This window comes from Rhamphochromis longiceps, linkage group LG16 (genome assembly GCF_057381845.1).
Source record: "Rhamphochromis longiceps isolate RC_006_pf linkage group LG16, R_longiceps_female_GT1.1, whole genome shotgun sequence".
Lineage (NCBI taxonomy): Eukaryota > Metazoa > Chordata > Actinopteri > Cichliformes > Cichlidae > Rhamphochromis > Rhamphochromis longiceps.
Genome location: NC_140572.1, coordinates 29,011,081 through 29,028,700, shown reverse-complemented (window position 1 = coordinate 29,028,700; position 17,620 = coordinate 29,011,081). Strand labels below are relative to the sequence as shown.

General features: G+C 41.3%; 1 protein-coding gene across 1 annotated transcript in view; it reads right to left on the bottom strand.

The window, feature by feature from the left end:
* LOC146651346 (TSC22 domain family protein 1-like) overlaps positions 1-6,372 on the bottom strand; it is a 41,768-nt gene extending 35,396 nt beyond the window's left edge. Inside the window, exon 1 of the mRNA XM_085383889.1 lies at positions 3,022-6,372. Within this exon, the coding sequence (XP_085240015.1) occupies positions 3,022-5,639 (2,618 nt within the window). The 5' untranslated portion in view covers positions 5,640-6,372. The remainder of the gene's footprint in view (positions 1-3,021) is intronic.
* Between the last annotated feature and the right edge of the window lie 11,248 nt (positions 6,373-17,620).

Here is a 17,620-nt window from a genome sequence, read left to right as displayed (position 1 = left end):
GACCAATGAGCAAAGCAGTTCCTATGTTATCTGACATGTGGTCAGTTCCTCTTTTGATTGCAGTTTAACAAAGGGCACTTCTGACAGCCCATTTTTCCCCAAATGACCACTGAGACCACATCAAGTGTTTCTTTGTTGTTTAAAACTCAGCATAAATTTGAAATTCTATTTTGAGAATGAAGTTGAAATGCTAAGAATAAGGTCAGCTTCCACACTTACCCTTGTTACCACTCTATTTATGTTCCAAAACAGAACTGAATTTCTTGTTGCCAAAAGACATTTTCAAGTATCATGTCACTAATTAATCTGCATAAGGCCTTTTGTAGAGGCTCTATATCTTGGGGCAACCTTTCTCAAAAGTCCAGCTAAGATATCTAGCTCCTGTAATACTGACCATGCAACCATTTTTCTTTAGGTGGAGAGCCGTGTTGCACTGGTGGCAAGGCTGCTCAATCATTGTGGTCATTATTGTAATCTTGATTATTCAATAATTTAAAAACCATGCAGTTGATCACAACTGCTGTTCATTTTTTGTCTTGGTAATAAGTGATGCTTTTAAATTAAGTTTTATTTTAACCCAAGAGGGTTGTCATTTAACATAACTTTACATAGCAGTTTTGTAATTAATAGATTAATTTACTGTGTTTTGTCTGCACAAGTCCAAATATAGAATCACAAGGGAAATACCTTTCTTGAAGTATGCCTGTTATGCAGTCACGGAAGTGCATTACTTTTGTCAGTGAACATGAAAGAGAGGCAGAGATATCAGTAATACAAAAAAAAAAAAAAAAAAAAATCTCAGGTTCACAATTATTTGTGAACAAATAATTGCTTAGATTAAAAGCTGCTGCCTTCAGTAATTTGCAGCAGAAATACTATAAATTAAAAAACAATAATCATTGGATTTCGAAATTACTTTTGCATTCATTTTCACACCACCACTTTTGAGCTTTTAGGGAGGAGCCATGAAAACGAAACTATGTGGGGGAAAAGAAATACTGCAACGTTTTCATTGGTGTACAAGTGAAAAGATTATCATCAGTTGCCTGTAACTGCCTCAGTCACCAGGTCTCACCTTGTAGCTACCATGAAGGCCTCTTGAGCTGTGCGAGGTAGCTAAGCTGATGCATGGGCTTCTTTGTGGCAGCTACTCTTGTTACACAGGCTTTAAAGTCAAAAATACCTGTTAGCCCAGGTCTGAAACTCTCTCAGACCTCATGTCTCCTACCAAGCTCATATCTTTTATTCTTTTTCCCCCCTATCAATTTTTTTTTCTTCCTATCTTCAAGGAAACTTGCTGTAAAAAGTCTGTTTTCTGTAACTGTACAGTGTTGAAATTACTGACAATAACAAGCAGCATGTTAAATAACTGAGCTTAACCAACAATTCGGATTATTATTTTGCCATAATCATTATTTTGCCATAATCAAAAAGCCTTAAGTTAAACTAATTTCTCATGTTGCATTAATGTACAGTGCCGGTTATCTGTTGGGTTAAAGTTGTTGCCAAGTTACCTGTCGAATGTCGGGCCCAGCGTCCTGGACCCACTCTTTGTCTCACTTTAGTTGTAAAGAAGCACAATGTTAGACAGGGCAGGTAACAGCCCTGCAAACCAGCACAGTTCTGTTTTATTTTCATCTGCAAAATGTAGGCCGCATCAAAGTAAACTCGCTTAAAACCACCTGACCGGAGACATGTTTATTTACACTATGCACAGGTGTTTGCAAGCACAGAAGGTAGCTCGTCCTAGCACTGTTAATGTTAGCCACACAAGCCACTGTATGGTGCAGACTGACTAGTCTAAAAGTAAGAAAACAGAGTCAAAATATTACCACTACCACTGATAGCAGGTAAACTAGACAGAATGAGTATAATTCACAGAGATAATCTGTAAGCAGGGCTTTGGTATGAGTGCTGATTAAAGACAATAATCCACCTGATCCCACATAGATTTCAAATTCCTCAGAGTTAAACATCATGTGATAAAAACAGTCACCCTTTAGTATCTACCCAGCTGACCCATAAAGGCAACCCCCCCCCCCCTCCAAAAAAAACCAAACTAACATAACTTCCATGTTACCCTCCACATTCCCAGCTGTACCTGGCATCACTTCGCTAAGCGCTGACTGAGACTCAGATATGCTAAACATCCCTAAAGCTATGAGGGCAAAGGTGACAGTAACACCAACATATTCGTAAGACTTCAGATTGTTAGGGGTGACGGAAATGAAAGCAAGTCCCTCGTGCTGCACAGTGATTAAAATTCCTGTCTAACCTCAAAATATGTTCTTAAAACTTCTTGTGAGGAATTTCCAAAGGATTTCAAGTTTGCCAGTAGCAGAGAGAGAGAGGGAAAAGGCTCTTAATGAAATCGATAAGCTTTCACTGAGGAAAAAAGGAGCCATGTGCCTTCATTTTCATGTGAATAAGCAACCTGGCAACTCTTGTTTCTTTCCTAAAGACGAAAGGGCATTTCAAGACTTGCTTTGACTACAACACAAAATTGACAATGGCTGTCAGTTTATTTCATACCTGTCTTATTCTATTGCTTATTAAGTCATCGACAACTGCTACTGTAATTTCTGCTTTTCAACAACAAAATGTGCTGAGAGTCTCTACAGGGAACTGTGCGCCCAGCAGAAAATGTGCCCTGTAAGGCAGACAGCCGGGATTTCAAGCAGGCGGGCGGGTGAGGTAAAATGTTGAATCACTGCAGCCACTTGATAAAGACAAGAAACGTCACATCCAGCTGAGCCCTGCGTTGTATCCCACTGACAGAGGACAGAGAGAGTGCAGCAGCTTGGCCTCTGTCGGCTGGTGATCTAGGATAACAACAACACTTTTCTTCCCTCACAGCTGCAACATTAAACAGTGAACTCATTCAGCTTCAAACAGACTTAAAATGCTGAGTACCATCACACAAAACTCTTTTTTTAATACAAAACAAAAAGAAAGCCATAAACCGTTTGCAGATAATCAAACAAATATAAGTGAGAAAAGTATAAAAATGAAGTCTCTTACCCATCCTCTTCTCCATCTACAGTCTTGAGACCAGCTGGTGCTGTTAAGGCACTGGCGGTGGCAGCGTTGCCCTCAGTTTCCTGACCATGGCCAGTGTTGGATCCAGTCTCTCCCCCAGACAGCTTGGGCAACCCCAACAAACCCGACTGATGCTGGAGGAGCAGCCGCTGGGCATCTTGCAGCTGAGTGGTGGTGAAGCTCGGCAGACTGGCATACAGGGCGCTGGCCTGTGCAGCGTGAGCCAGGGCCTGGGCACTGCTGTGGTCATGGGTCAAGCTCACAGAAGACGGCTGGCTATGGGGAACTCCCTGCGGGGGCATCCGAGCAGTATTCCCAGTGTTGTGAGATTGGGGTTGGGCCTGGGCCTGGTGATCGCTCTGAGGGTTGGGGGGAGGCACACTTGGTGCAGACGCCTGGCTCTGATGGGCCGCTGTTGGCAGCTGGGTGCTCAGCCCTTGGTTTTGGATTTGTGTTGGGAGTGACTGCGGCTTTTGCTGCTGGCAATCCAAATGGCCTGGATGGCTCTGAGGCTGCTGGCCAACACCAGCTACCCCGACATGAGAGGACATACTAGAGGTGGTAGACTGAAGAGAGTGGGGCTGCTGAGGACCTCCCATCATATGGCAGGCTCCGTTAGCCATCCCAGCAGATGTGGCTCCAGCTTGGTTGGACAAAGGCTGGGAAGCAGCAGCAGAATGAGGGATGCTTTGCTGCAGCTGTGTGTACTCAGGTGGCCTCATCGACATCGTGTGTGCTTGGGGGGCAGCAGCTGGCTGTTGTGGTAGGGTGGCATAACCCATCTTCTGCTGCTGAACACCTACTGGGGGTTGATTAGCAACTGCCTGGGCATAAGTGAGCTGCTGCTGGGACACAGCAGTGAGTCCCATGGTGGTCTGGTGGCTCGGCATGGATGGAGGCTGATGAACGTTTGTAGGTGCCGAGGGGGCCGCAATAGTTTTATCATGCTGTTGGGGTTGGGTGTGAGATACCCCCATGCTTAAACCGCTGGGGAGGATTCCTTGAAAGCCCTGAGGAGGGGAGTTGTAATCCTGTGCATGCTGTGGTCCACCAACATCTCCACTGCACACATTCTCGACATAATGGCTCAATGTACTCATAGTACTACTCACAGAACTCCCACTTGTGCTTTCTCTCTCCGACCCCCCAGCAAAGCTCTCAGAGACAAACTGTCGTATGCTGTGGGACCCAGGATCAGAAGAAGAAGTGGGGGCAGGAGCTGGGGTCTCCTTATCATAGAAATCAGTGCAAGTCCATCTGCCCTTTTTGAAGGGCTCAGAGTTAGAGTCCAGCTTCACCACTCTAAAGCGAGAGCTTGTGGTGGTGGCCACCACAGGGGCCGCAGGAGCAGTTGATACAGGAGCTGTGGTTGCAGCTGTAGCAGTTGCACTCACAGGCTGCTGCACAGCTGATCCAACTCTTCCATGGAGCCCGCTGGGGAGCCCTACGCCTCCAGAGACACTCACAGCAACAGTAGTTGTAGCAGTCATAGCAATGTTGGAGTTTAAGTTTTGGTGTTGCTGGATCATGCTAGTGGGGGCCATTAGGTTGCTCCCCGCTGGAGCAGCAGCACTTTCTCCTCCTCCACTCCCTCCACTGCTGCTCATCACATTGAGAGGATAGCCGCCACTGCTAGTGCTAGCACTCGTGCTGATCCCCCCTCTCACAGGCACGTTGGCAGAGCTCAACATATTCACATTACTAACATTGCTGGTCTGGGGATTAACTATGCTAACTGTATTGCCAGCAGCAGAGCTGTGCATTCCAGGGATAGATCCCGGGACTGCAGTCCCCGTAGGCTGAGTGGGGATACTTGAAGGAGCAGCCTGGGAAACTCTCTCTTGAGGGCCGCCCATATTAGAAGGCATTTTCTGGGTGACACAAGGTAAAGCTCCAGAGGTGAGACCAGACGCGGTGATCCCGGAGCCAGAGGACAGAGGGTAGACCTGGGCATGGTTAGGATGTGGAGGATGTTGATGGTGTACAGTCCCATTCACCATGGCTCCACCGTGTTGCTTCTGTGCCTGGTTCAAGGTGTGGGGGTGTGAAGGCTGATTTGGAGAGACTGCTCCAGGGGTCTCCGCCTCATGGAAATTATTCAACGTCTCCTCTGAGGAGCTTCTCTCTGCTCCAACTACATCATTAGCTCGGGAGAGGGACACATCCAGAATCTCAGAAGACGACAGATCCTCAGTATGGGACTCATCCAGGTCGTCGTAGCTCTCAGTATCCTCTGCAATGCTGTTATTGGTACTAACAGATACCTGTGCTGGAGTCACACTTGTGATCTGGAAACCACTCTTCTTTTTTATCTGAGCTCCAGTGGACTGTGTGGGCTGGGGCTGGGAGAGCAGATTTAGGCTGTGGGGGGGAGGAGGATGATGGGGACCCGGGGAGGATGAGCCAGCAGGAGGTTGAATCAACAGGGAGGGCGGGTAGTCATCGCCTGGTACGTGGCTGTTATTAACCACCGGGTTAGCTGATGTTGACAGCCCGGGGCCGCTCCCGCTACCAGTGTTGCTCCCCCTTCTGTGAAAGACAGCCTGGTGCGCCATCTTTCTAACACTGCCAGAGTCTCCTGCAGGGTCCGGATGATGCATTTCGAGAAGATCCGGGCGGTAGTTGGTCTCTGACAGTATGCAATAAGGCTGCAGCTCGTTAAAGGCGCCGTTTTGACAAAACTACGCTCAACAGACAAACGACCAAAAAAATTATCTAGAAAAAAAACAATAGATATTTCAACGAAGTGCGCAGATATGAGGCAAAAGTTGTGCCGATATTTACACCCTTGTCTTCTTTCACTCGCTTCGGCGTTATCCTAGCGAGGCAAAAGAAGCTAGTGACCGCTAGCGTCAGCTGATGCCAGTTCGCCGGTTAACTACCAGAGCTGTCCGTCTGCGCCTTTATTAAACACAAGCTAACATTTCTGTATGTTTTGTTGAAGAGAAAAAGACGCCACGCTGCAATGAACACAAAAAGCGGGCAAAAAGCTGCTGAGTAAGTTAGCGTTATATTAAAAGCTAGCTAGCTGCCACTCTCCATCACCGGCTAGCTAAACACAAACTCGGCTGTTTAAACTGCTGGGTTTTTGTATTCTTATTCTTTTAACAAGAGGAAACGAAGTGAAAGCGAGCCACCTTTAATCCGCAGTTAGAAGCTTTAAAAGGCGAAACACTTCTAATAAAAGCGCCGTACACGGGTTAAATCCATTCCTCTGGGTCCTCGTTTGGGTTTTGCTGTATCACTGGTCCGCCCCGGCGGTAGCGTCGTTCAGTATGGAGCCTCCCGCACCGCTGCCGTGGTCTGCGCTGTCTGTGACGGGGCCGGAGGGGAGGGGTGCGCAGTAATATGGCGACCGCGCATGGCCGCTGCTGCCAGACATAAAGCAGTCTGGGAGAGGCGGCCACGAGCTCACGTCAATATCCACGAAGCGTGCCGGAAAGTGCCGAGCCCAGCCGCTCCCTCCGAAAACCAGTTTAGGGCCATCACAATAGATTTTGTTGGTCTTTTTGAACCAGAGGAAATCAGTATGGAGTCATTATAGTTTTGTAGTTTCTCATTACTTTAAAAGTTTATTTAATTTTGAGGTTTTTTTTTTTTTCATTCAGTTTAGTTTCAGTTAGTTTTCAGATCGGATTTTCTTGTTTTGTTTTGTTTTTTAATTCTCTGGAGAGTACAGAGAGTACACGTTTTTACAATAAAAAATAACTTTTACAAAGTCTTATAGACATCCAAAGTCTTAATTATAACATAATAACATTTTATACCAAACTAACATATTAAAGTAAGGTAATTTCATTTTTGTTTGTATAGTTTTCCAAGTTCACAAAATTGCTTCAGTTAGGTTTTATTTTGTTTTAGAATCAGAATCAGAGAAACTTTATTAAGCCCAGAAGGAAATTGAGTTGTTGTAGCAGCATACATAAAACAGACGATAAACCATTCTTATAAAAAGTAGAAGTAGCATTACACCAGTGGTACACTGTAACAACCTTAGTCAAAAGACCCAGTATGGCTCACTCTAATATTCTTTGGAGAGTGGAAAAACCTGCAGGAAATACTCCAGTTTTATAAATAAAATGCATTACTGTTTCTGACACAGGGGATGCCAACATAACACAGGAGTGAAAATGGAAGTAAATTTAAACATATTTCTAAATCAAGGGAAGTTTTTTGAATTACAAAAACACAAAATACTCTTGTTTAGTTGAAAAAAAGTATTTAGACCCTTAACTGAAAATCAACATCCACCTTAAGTGATGGATTACATACATGTGGAGGTATAGAGATGTCTAGGAGAGAGGGCAAGGGGCTTTTTCACCAAACTAAATCCTAGAGAGAGAGTGTCTGTGAAGAACGGAGCAGAAGTGTGCTGGTACTAGTTTTCAAGAGCAAGAGTGATGTGAAGAGCTGCTGAGCCATACAATAAAACTATGGAAAAGAGATCAGGAAGTATATTGGGGACTATAATATTTGCAGATGATGTTGTGGTCTTAGTGCGAGCAGGGAGCAGGTGGGAGAGAGTCCAGAGAGGTGGAGGTATGCTCTGGAGAGAAGAGGAATGAAAGTGAGAAAAAGCAAGACAGTATGTGAGTGAGTATTAGTAATACCTGCTATGATGTATCTCTTAGAGATGGTGGAATTAACAAAAAGACTTTTGGGGGAGTATAATAACTCAGTTACCTACATTAATACTAGTTTAAAGAGAGACCGTTGTTAAAAACAAAGGCTTGCAGTTTCAGGCACTAACTTCTAAACAATACAATAATAAACTAAATAATATAAACCTGAATTCTGTGTAATGATTAATTTTATGTCTATGCTAACATACATGGGAAATAATAAGTAATTCCATTGTTAGGTTATCGTGTTCCCCTTTTATTGTACTCATTTAAAGAAAAATGTGATTTATTTTGACAGTGAAAAATACTGAAAAGAAGAGGGAAAATGATGGAGGGTGTAAACATTTGTTGTGGTATGAGCAAAACATCCCCACAGCAGTGTTTGTGAAACAAAGGTAGACAGAGAGCTGCTAGATCCCTCTGCAGACACATGTGTCAACTACACTGAAGGATTATTCTACATGCAGGTGCTGTTTGGGGCCTCTCTCACCCTCACTCTCTCCCTTTTAAACACAGGAGAGAGAGAAAAATGTACACATTTGTTGGTTGGTAATGTTGCCACAGCAGGTCAACGAACTCTGATCTCAAACTCGAGCTTCTCCATTTTCTGTGTTCCGGTGTTTTCTGTTCATCACTGGATATACAGAACCAGTTCTAGCTCTTTTCAATCAGTCTCTTCTTTTCTCTTCTCTTTGCACTGAAATTTTTAAATAATATGTTAAGTTCAATTAATAAAGGCATAGAATTACAGTGCATATGTTTCTTTTGCATGTATTTTGGTTATCAGAAGCATGCTTTAAGGGAAATTGCATTTCTTTCACATCTAACCAGAGGTCAGAGTTCATGATCCACAGAGGTAGATGCTCTAAACATGACGCAGGTTTCAAATAATGAGGTCAGCATATTTGCAAGGAATCCCTGACTGCTCCAAACTCTCAGGTTCAGAGATTTGTTTTTTTTTTCCCCCAATATTTTTCTATTGGATCAGAACGATGTCAAACAGAGTAGATATACCTAATATGGTCATCTAAGGTACACAGCAATAAGCACAGAAGTCAAACCAACCTGCTGTTCAAACCTTCTGTTTGTGTTGAGCAGCCAGTCACAAGGAAGCTGGGTTAAAGCAGTGGCTTTCAGAGCCAAGTCGAATGATGTTGATGCTGAAATGTGGGTTATTTCTTTTTAAAAAAGGGTCATGATTGGGGGAAACAATGGTGTTAAAATTAATGCTGGTGGTTTGAGAACCACTAGATTAACTCAGAATGTAGAAGATAATTGACTGTGAATCATATAAGAGAAAAAATACTGGAAAAAACCAGAATAGGTCCCCATGTAAGAAAAAATAGATGTCTTGTAGAGTTTAAGCAACACTGGCTGTCTGAGCTACTGTGAAATCATACATCATAACGACATCTGTGAGAAAAAAACAAAACAAAACAGGGGAGGTAATGCAAGAAATAGAAAGAGGAGGAGTTGTGGTGGCTCACAGAGAGAAAGGAGAGAGTAATAGTGAAGGAGGAGGGAAGAGAAGAAGAGATTAACTGTCAGGCAAGCAGACAGGCTATACCCATCGATACAAATGATAGAGGACAAGAGGGACAGCAGGAGCCTATTGCAGTGTAAGCGCCTGGTGCTGTCAGCAGCTTTAAATCATCCTGGCACTCCACAAAAAAAAAAAAAAAAAAACCCAAAAAAACACAGCACTATTGTGCTGTGGCTCTAGCACTAATGAGTAATTTATACTCTGAACTCTGCATTGATTTTCTTTGCCCTGCTATGAAGAAAAGTAATCACTCAAAGGGTTTTCAGAGAAAAAGGAGAAACATGTTTTGTTCTTTATATCCGACTGAAAGACATCCGACTGTTGGATGTGCCCTAAAGCGATTCTTCCTAATTTAATTCAAGAACACCCGGGCAGTTAGGGAAGACGTATCTCGGGCAGAAGGTGAGTTCGCTTATTAAGTTTGAGCAGGCAGTTTGATTCCTCCCCCCTCTCTCTAAGCTGTAATGTAAATGGGGTTAACAAGAAAATTTTATTTTCCAAAGAACAGGTGCTCATAAGAAGTGCAGACAGAACAAAAAAAAGTCCAGGAAGTGGAGCAAGAACACTGCTGGGGATAGAACAAGACTCTCCAACCCTGATAAAAGTTTAGCGTTACGCTGCCTCTATGGTTAAAGAATAAATGAATGTGATTTCACTTGAAGATATATTGCCCTGTTATCCCTGCACCAATCAACAGGACTTCCTGGACTTTGTTATTTAATAGAAACTTCGTCATTTCTGTCCAATGTGGTTGTTGTTACAATGCCAAATTATAAATGAAAGAGGAATAAAAGGTCCAAAAATAACAATGGTAATTCAGCGTTTCTTGATTATGCGGTGCACAGTCAGAGGAACATTAGTGTGATAATGTGTGGACCGCAAAAGCTTTAAAACACTGCATGTTTTCTTTTGGAATGGGGCCATTTAAGTTTATTATGTGATTGTGTTTTCATCAAATCAGAACTGCGTCCACACAAGCTAGGAAATACTTTCAGTGTGCTTGCACACAGCCCAGACCAAACACAGACGTGACTATTATGCGAAAATTAAATTAATTGAGGGATGAAAGGCTCTACATAAACAAAAAGAGCCTTTTGATTAACAAGAGATTTCTGAAAAGTGCACTTCAAAGCACTGAAGCTCTGTGGTGCATTGCACAGTTTTGAGATGATTAAACCCCAAATATTTCCATCTTCTGATCATCACAATCTTTCAGAACTGGGAAATATTTTACTTTGTCCTTGTAACTCTGCAAAATACAAACAAACCTTTTAAAAAAAGCTTATTCTTTTACAAATAAAGTTTTGATAACCTAATTTATTTGTGAGTACATCTGCATTCTGCTGCACGTTTCCAAAATGTGCGATGCTAGATAGTAGTTACCTCAGTTATCTTGTTTAACCAACTGTAGCAGCAGGTAATGATTATTCTGCTCTGAATCTAGTCTTTGTTGCTTGTCGAAGTATCCTGGTGGAGCTTTAATGATAAGGTAGCAGATCTTTCAGACACGAGTGGCACTGATGGTGGAATAACTGAGCTAAAATGCTTGAATGCCCGGTGATGAGAACCAGGGTAGCTGAGTCTGTCTGAGGCTTGTGTCCACTGATGTGAATGGAGGCCAGAATAGATGCCAGCTTTATTTCAACCAGAGGAGCCACAACATTCATTCATGAGCCTGTTTTCCCACATTGCTGAGCTTGACTAAAGAAAGATTAGACTCCGAATCCCTTGCAGCAGGGTTGTATTGACACATTACCCCCCAAAATGAATTAACATATATACCTTCTGCTGATTTAGACATTTTACCTGTGATCTATTTCCCTATTCTCTCTTGCATATGAAGAGATGCATTGTTTCTTTGTTACTAATAATAAAATCAAAAGTCTAGTTAATATGCTATAGATTGTGATGAGTAAAGCTCCTTCTACAACCATCTGTTGCACTTTTTAGGCCAAATGTCACATGGAAACCCAGATATGATGAACATATACACGTGACCTTTTATGCTTTTTTTTGGTCTTAAAAATGGATGAGGGTAAAGGCCTGAAGACATGTTTGTTTAGCAGCAAGGTCCCAATTTCTTTAAGTATTGTTAGTGAAATTTAAAGCAGCTCTATTATTCTTTGAATTATTTCCTGTGACATATACTTATATAGTAACAGTGAATATACACTGTTACAATTTGTCCATTTTAAACACGGTCAAAGTTTCAAATACTGAGATCAGTGCCTGTATAAATAATCCAGATTGGGGTTGTCCTCTTGGCTGAATATGATGTAAAGAGAGGGCCACAGTGGCACAGGGACGACCGTGTTTGTGTGCACCAAAACAAGAGTTTGCATCGTCGCAGTTCCTTTAACAAAAAAGGTCAATGGAATTTTTTCAAACACTTTTTAGATTACTGAGAAAAACAAGCTCTGTGAGCAATTGGAGTTTCTGTTTCCTGTATATTATGTTCAGAAAATGATCATCTTTACAAACTGGCTCTGCTTTGATGATATCCAAATGCAATCACCACACATGAAATGCTGTTGTGCATAGCATCTGCAAGACTGATCATCCTGATTCAGTTTCTTCCTGTTAGAAGGGAGTTTTTCCTTCCCACTGTTACTTCGTGCCTTAATCAAAGAAATTATCCACACCTGCTGATATTACCAGAAATTGATATTAACCCAGTTTCCTTCAGGGCCAACCTTCAGGATCAATAAAGTTTTATTGAATTGATATTACATAAAAGATGGCAGGTGAAGGCAATCAGAGAGAGGTGTCAGAGTATAAGTGGCACAAACATGAAGACGGCACAGCTTCATGAGAGCAACAGGTTGGACTGGCCCGATGGATGCCAAGGAGATTAGCCTGGAATTGTCTGTGGAACTGGATTCAGATGTGGTGGAGGAGTTGTACCCAGTAAGAATGCCTCTCCAAATGAGACCCAACTGGGGAAGAATGATTTGTGTGATGGTTTCAAGACTGTTGCACCTGGGGTAGTCTGGGTAAATTCCCAGATGATTAAACATGCAACTATTTTGCTGGTAATAACTGAAATGAGTAAAGAAAATCAACAGCCTATGTATGTAGGATAATTCATAATTTTATTGGGGGGGGGGGGTTTGTATTGGTTGGGTCTGATTATTGGGGGGGTCATAACCCCCCTAACCCCCCTGGAAATTACGCCCCTGTATATAAGTGAGACCTATAGTTTTAGTTTTTTAAATTCCCTGGGATGGTTTTATTGTAAATAAATTATGTCAACTGCTGCAGTTTAGTTTTGTACTTCTTGGCTACCACCACATTTTACTTTCTAGCTGCTCGCCACCTGATGAAAAAGGACCTCGTGCTTCCTTGTCCTTTTCCCTCATTACACCATTCAACCTGAGTTGAATTTCTGACATCTGCAGCTCCTTTTAGCCACTTCTTACCAAACACATTTTATGGGACAAAGTATAGACATGAGTATTTTATGTCCCTTCCATTTTCTTCCACTTGTCGATTTTCATGGTCACTCAGGGGTTGGAGCCAGTCCATTGCAGGGCTAATGGAAACACAGGCAGCCAGTCCCACTCATATATAGAATCACTGGCCATTCCTGCAACAGTCTGTATGGTCATCTTCAGCACACAATTCATGCTCATCAAATCATCAAAAATGCGTTTACATATTTAAAAAAAATTAAAGCCCATTTATAAAAACTCTCAAAAAACCATGAGTACATAAACACATTTTGAAGTGAGTTTACTTTTTCGATTAATCACTGTTCCATATAGAGGTGGCGAGAGAGTCGATTTTGTTTGTAGTGCTGTGGGTATAGTCGTCATGGTCTCTGAGTCTTGGACCCAGGGTTTTGAGTTTTTAGGATGTATGAGGTTTTTTTTGGTTCTGTGCTTCTAAGAATATTTTGTAATATTCTGGTTTTATGGTTCTTTATTTATCCCTTGTACCCCCCCCCCCCCCCCCCCCCATTTCTGTATCTGACTCAGTCTTTTTTGTGGCTGTTTACATTTTTGTCATTGCGTCAAGTGTTTTGTCTCTCCCTGTTATACTTTGGCGGTCTTTAGTCTCTGCAGCATGTCTAGTTGTACTACCTCTGGGTCATCATCTGATATTAGTTTCAGCTTTTTGTGTCTTCCATGTGTGGATTCATTGTCTTCCCGTGCTCTTTGTTGCCTTCTCCCTCAAGCTGTGTGTTTCTTATCCTGTGTCACTAGTTTAATTCCTTTTGATTATTTGTTTGCCCTTATGTCAGCTTTACTTTGCAAGTTCCCAGGAATAAAGCTTTTTTGGAGCTTTGAGCCATGCTTTTGGGTCCTTCTGTCTTCTACATTAGTATTCCCAGTATTTGCAGCTTATAGGAAAAGATGCACCGTCCAACGTATTTTGTTCTTAAAATGCTTTGATTTTAAATAAAGTAAGATATCTACAGGCTGTTTTCCTATTTTAAGAAGCCATGTTTAGCTAAAAGGTGACTCAGCTGTGGTGTAATGCCTCGTGGGTTCATCAGTGAAACTTAAATGCTAACATACTGATTTTTCCTTTATACCAGTGAATAAGGATACACTGTAAGGCCTCACCTCGCCGATTTATAGCTGCTTAAAGGCCAGTGAGATTCCCTTTAGAAGAATGAGATGTGACAAAGGGGTTTAAAAATTTGTGCCACAGTAAGAACAGCTGTTTATTCCTTATTGCATTGATAGAGTAACATAGAGTCAGCACAATGAATTAAACAAAGCAGTAACCTTAGAGCTGCATGCCTGAGTGATGAGTGAAAGGGGAAACCTGAGAGGAGCCAGTGGAAATACTGCACTTAATAATGAAGGAGAGGATTTAAGCTGCCACAGACTCGCATTTAATGAAACAAAAACATTGTCAGTGAAGAAGTGAAATAATCAAAAACTTTAATATAACCAGATTTTAAGGATTTTCACACTCAACCAAGTGGCAGAATTATACTCAACCACCGCCATTTGTCCTTGTTTTCATAACAATAATGTTAAATTTGATGTTACTTTTAGCTTGTTTTGATGCTGTACATGCAAAAATGGCATTTTTGATTAAATTTAAATCACACTAGAAATTCTACATCTGTAGACAATCCTGACTACCACTTGTACAACAGTATTAACTCCTGTCTTTAAATCTCTAAAAACATGATAACTAAAAGGTGAGATTTGATTACAGCACCCTCATCAGGTTAGTCAGGGTATTTGATGCATCAAAGGTTCAATGGGGCAAAGCAATGCTAAGTGGTTTGACATTTAGACAGGAATTTAAGAAATACAAGAGGAAAGTACAATAAATCTGTAATTCCTTGATTTAATAAAAAGCAGAGACAAACAAAAGTCTTCAGCCTTAATTTAAAAAGCAGCCACGTTTCTACAGAAACCACTTCTGATGAGGCTTTAGTGAATGGTAGATGTGTAAACCGAATGGTCAGATGCGTCGCTCAGGTCCTGTGTCAGCTACATTTTCATGTTTCATACAAATCTACCTTATGACTTTACACACTTTGAAAAAAATGTTCTCATCAGAGAAAGCCACATTCCAGAGAGAAAATATTCACTGAGTCCTCAGAGCGTTACTACACCCAAGCCAATCTCTTGATTAGATGGAGGATTCAGCCTGTAAACACATGTAATCAGTGGCTTACTTTTTTAAAAATTGCACATACTAATTACCAGCAAACATTCGGCTCCTCCAGAGTGAATCATGTTGTTGTTTTTCAATATAATGTGGGGCTGAGGAGACAGTTAGACAGCTGTGTCGCTGGGATATTTATAAGTATGTAGAAGAGCAGTGTCATGAATTATACAATAGTGATAGCAAAAAAAAAACCTTGGAAAAACATCATCAAAAGTGATCAGGAGTCATTGTTGTTTTTTTCAAAAAACAGTTTAGATGTACAAACATGTTCTAATAACTGTGGGTTACTCATCCTGAACTGACCTGTTGTTGGTCCTCTACCCACTTGTAGAGCAGAGTGAGGTTATATCATACAACTTTAGAGTTCACACAGTAACAGACAAGACATTCACCTACAAATAGGATATTCAATGTGGAGCTACATGCTGTTAGGTCTTTGGAGGACTCCATGCAAGCATATTTGTGTTGGTTGTGTGCAGTTTTTGAATGTAACTGGCATCATACCATAAAACAAATTATAAAAATAAACAAACAAACAAAAAGGGAGCTGCAAATTTACTGAAATTTATCCAAAATGACAGAGCTCACCCCCTGCTAGCCAGTAGTATGAATGCAGATTTAAGGTACTTTGCTAAATTTTTCTTAGAAGTACAGCGTGCAAAATCTCACCACTAGATGTCAGTAGGATAAATAACTTTGGCTGCCGGTCATCTGTAGCGAGTGTTAGCTGTTGGCCTGGTGTTTACCTCAGCTGTCAATATGTGTCCACTTCTGTTTTCTCTTGAGGAGGCTGTAAAACTTTGTGAAAGGAGTCCACTATGAGTCAAAGAGTTAGTGAAGCTAATTTTTGTCTGATGATAGTGATACATTGGTGAGTTTTTGAGGATATCCTGAACTTTTCTGTGAGTAAGCGCTGCTGTTTTTGCTGCTGTTAGCTGCTATGAGCATCTTTTAGCTGCTGTTAGTTGGCTTTGTAACACGTCATTTGAAAGTGATCTAACATTGCTGGACTGGGACACTTAGCAAATAAACTCTCATATAATATGAGAATGAAATCAAATTGTTTATCAGAGGTAGGGTGTGATTTTTAGAACACTTGAGCCTAACATTAACTGGCCTACGGTTAGCTTATAACCAGCTTTTGTTGTTTAGTGGATATGTCCATATTCTACAAAGGGTTAGGGGTTTAGGGGCCTATCTATCTACAAAGGCCTATCTATGACAAAGGCCCAGTATAAGATACAGATATTGAATTGTGAAGCAAAATATGAACATGAAACATGCATAATAGACTCATTTAAAGCTTAAATAAGGAGTAGACTAAGTCAACCTTTGTTTAACAACAGGGAATAAATACATTAAAAAATCTGTGATATCTTTGTCTAACATCTGTGTCTAATGTTGATAAAAAAGTTTTAATAAAAGCAGTTCAGGCTGTAATTATGTTCCTGCAGCCAGATATGTTTCAAATAAATGTCATTTGTTAAATGCACTGGACCTTTACAAGCTTATATATTTTACATTAAACAGAGTAAATTGTAAATGGAGCCGGTCTTATATAGGACTTTTCCACTCTGGTTGAGCGCTCAAAGCGCTTTATAATACAAGCCTCATTGATTCATTCACACACATATTAATCCAAACAATTTTTTCTAAGCCTAAGCGGTTTCTGTCTAACATCCAAATGTAATCACACTCCAGCGAACACTGTGATATTTATACACAGCTGTGGCTATGTATAAATATCAAGTCAACATTCTCTGTTGTCACTTTGTTTCAGTGACCTGGCTACATCAATGTTTGAGTGAAAAGTTCAAGAATCTTTGTTGCCCATTGCAGAGAATTAATATTTAACAGTAAAGTAGCTGTAATAAACACTAGAAGCTCTTTCCTCAGTATTTCCTTCTTCTTCTTCTCCTTTTAAAGACATCTGTCTAATAGGGGCTGCCATGGCAACAAACCCTGCAGCCCATCGCAAGCACTTAACTGTAAAAAAAATTATAACAATCATGCCTTACATCACACTCACAGCAAGTGTGTCAGAGCCAGGAGATATTCTCATTGAAGTGAAAAAGCAGGTAATTACAATAAAACAAAACTTTTCATGTCAGAATGTCTCCCCCGAGCTGAAGGTGAGATCTTGTTGATGGAGACGTCTTAACGTAAATCAAAGCTCTGGCATTTAATTCACCGGGTTAATTATCATCCTTGTCTTTCGCTGATATACATTCAGACTGCACCTAACTCAAAGAGAGGACGACCTTGAGCGAGCAAAGCCAAAACTGCAGCCAAGTTGCTGCCACGTTCATTTTATCCCTGATGAAAAGGCGTTTTTGAATCTTTCACCCAGCAGAGGACATATAAAGGACTGCAGGATTTTCACAGAGTTTGAACTTGTGTTACAAGAGGAAGTTATACTTAGGATTTGTCGTCTCACTTTCAACACATTCCAATGATGCTGATAATCTGCGGTCATCGGGTCGGTCACTTTGGACCCTCTGTCTCTGGGTCTTGATGTAGATGGCAGCTTTCACTGTGTTCGACTTTATGTGAATGTGCTGACGACCGGACAGCTGACAGAGGTGCGGCGGCTCTGAGGCAAGTCTTTGTGTTACAAAAACATGGATGCTGGTTGCAGGTCACACTGCTGAGAGATGTATTTAGGAAAGTTACAGGAAGTTCTTTCTGCTGTTTGTTATGAAAAAACACCCATCATCTGAACATGAGGGTCTTGTCTTACATTTAAAAGGTGTTTCTAAAACGTTTTCCTGGCAAAAAG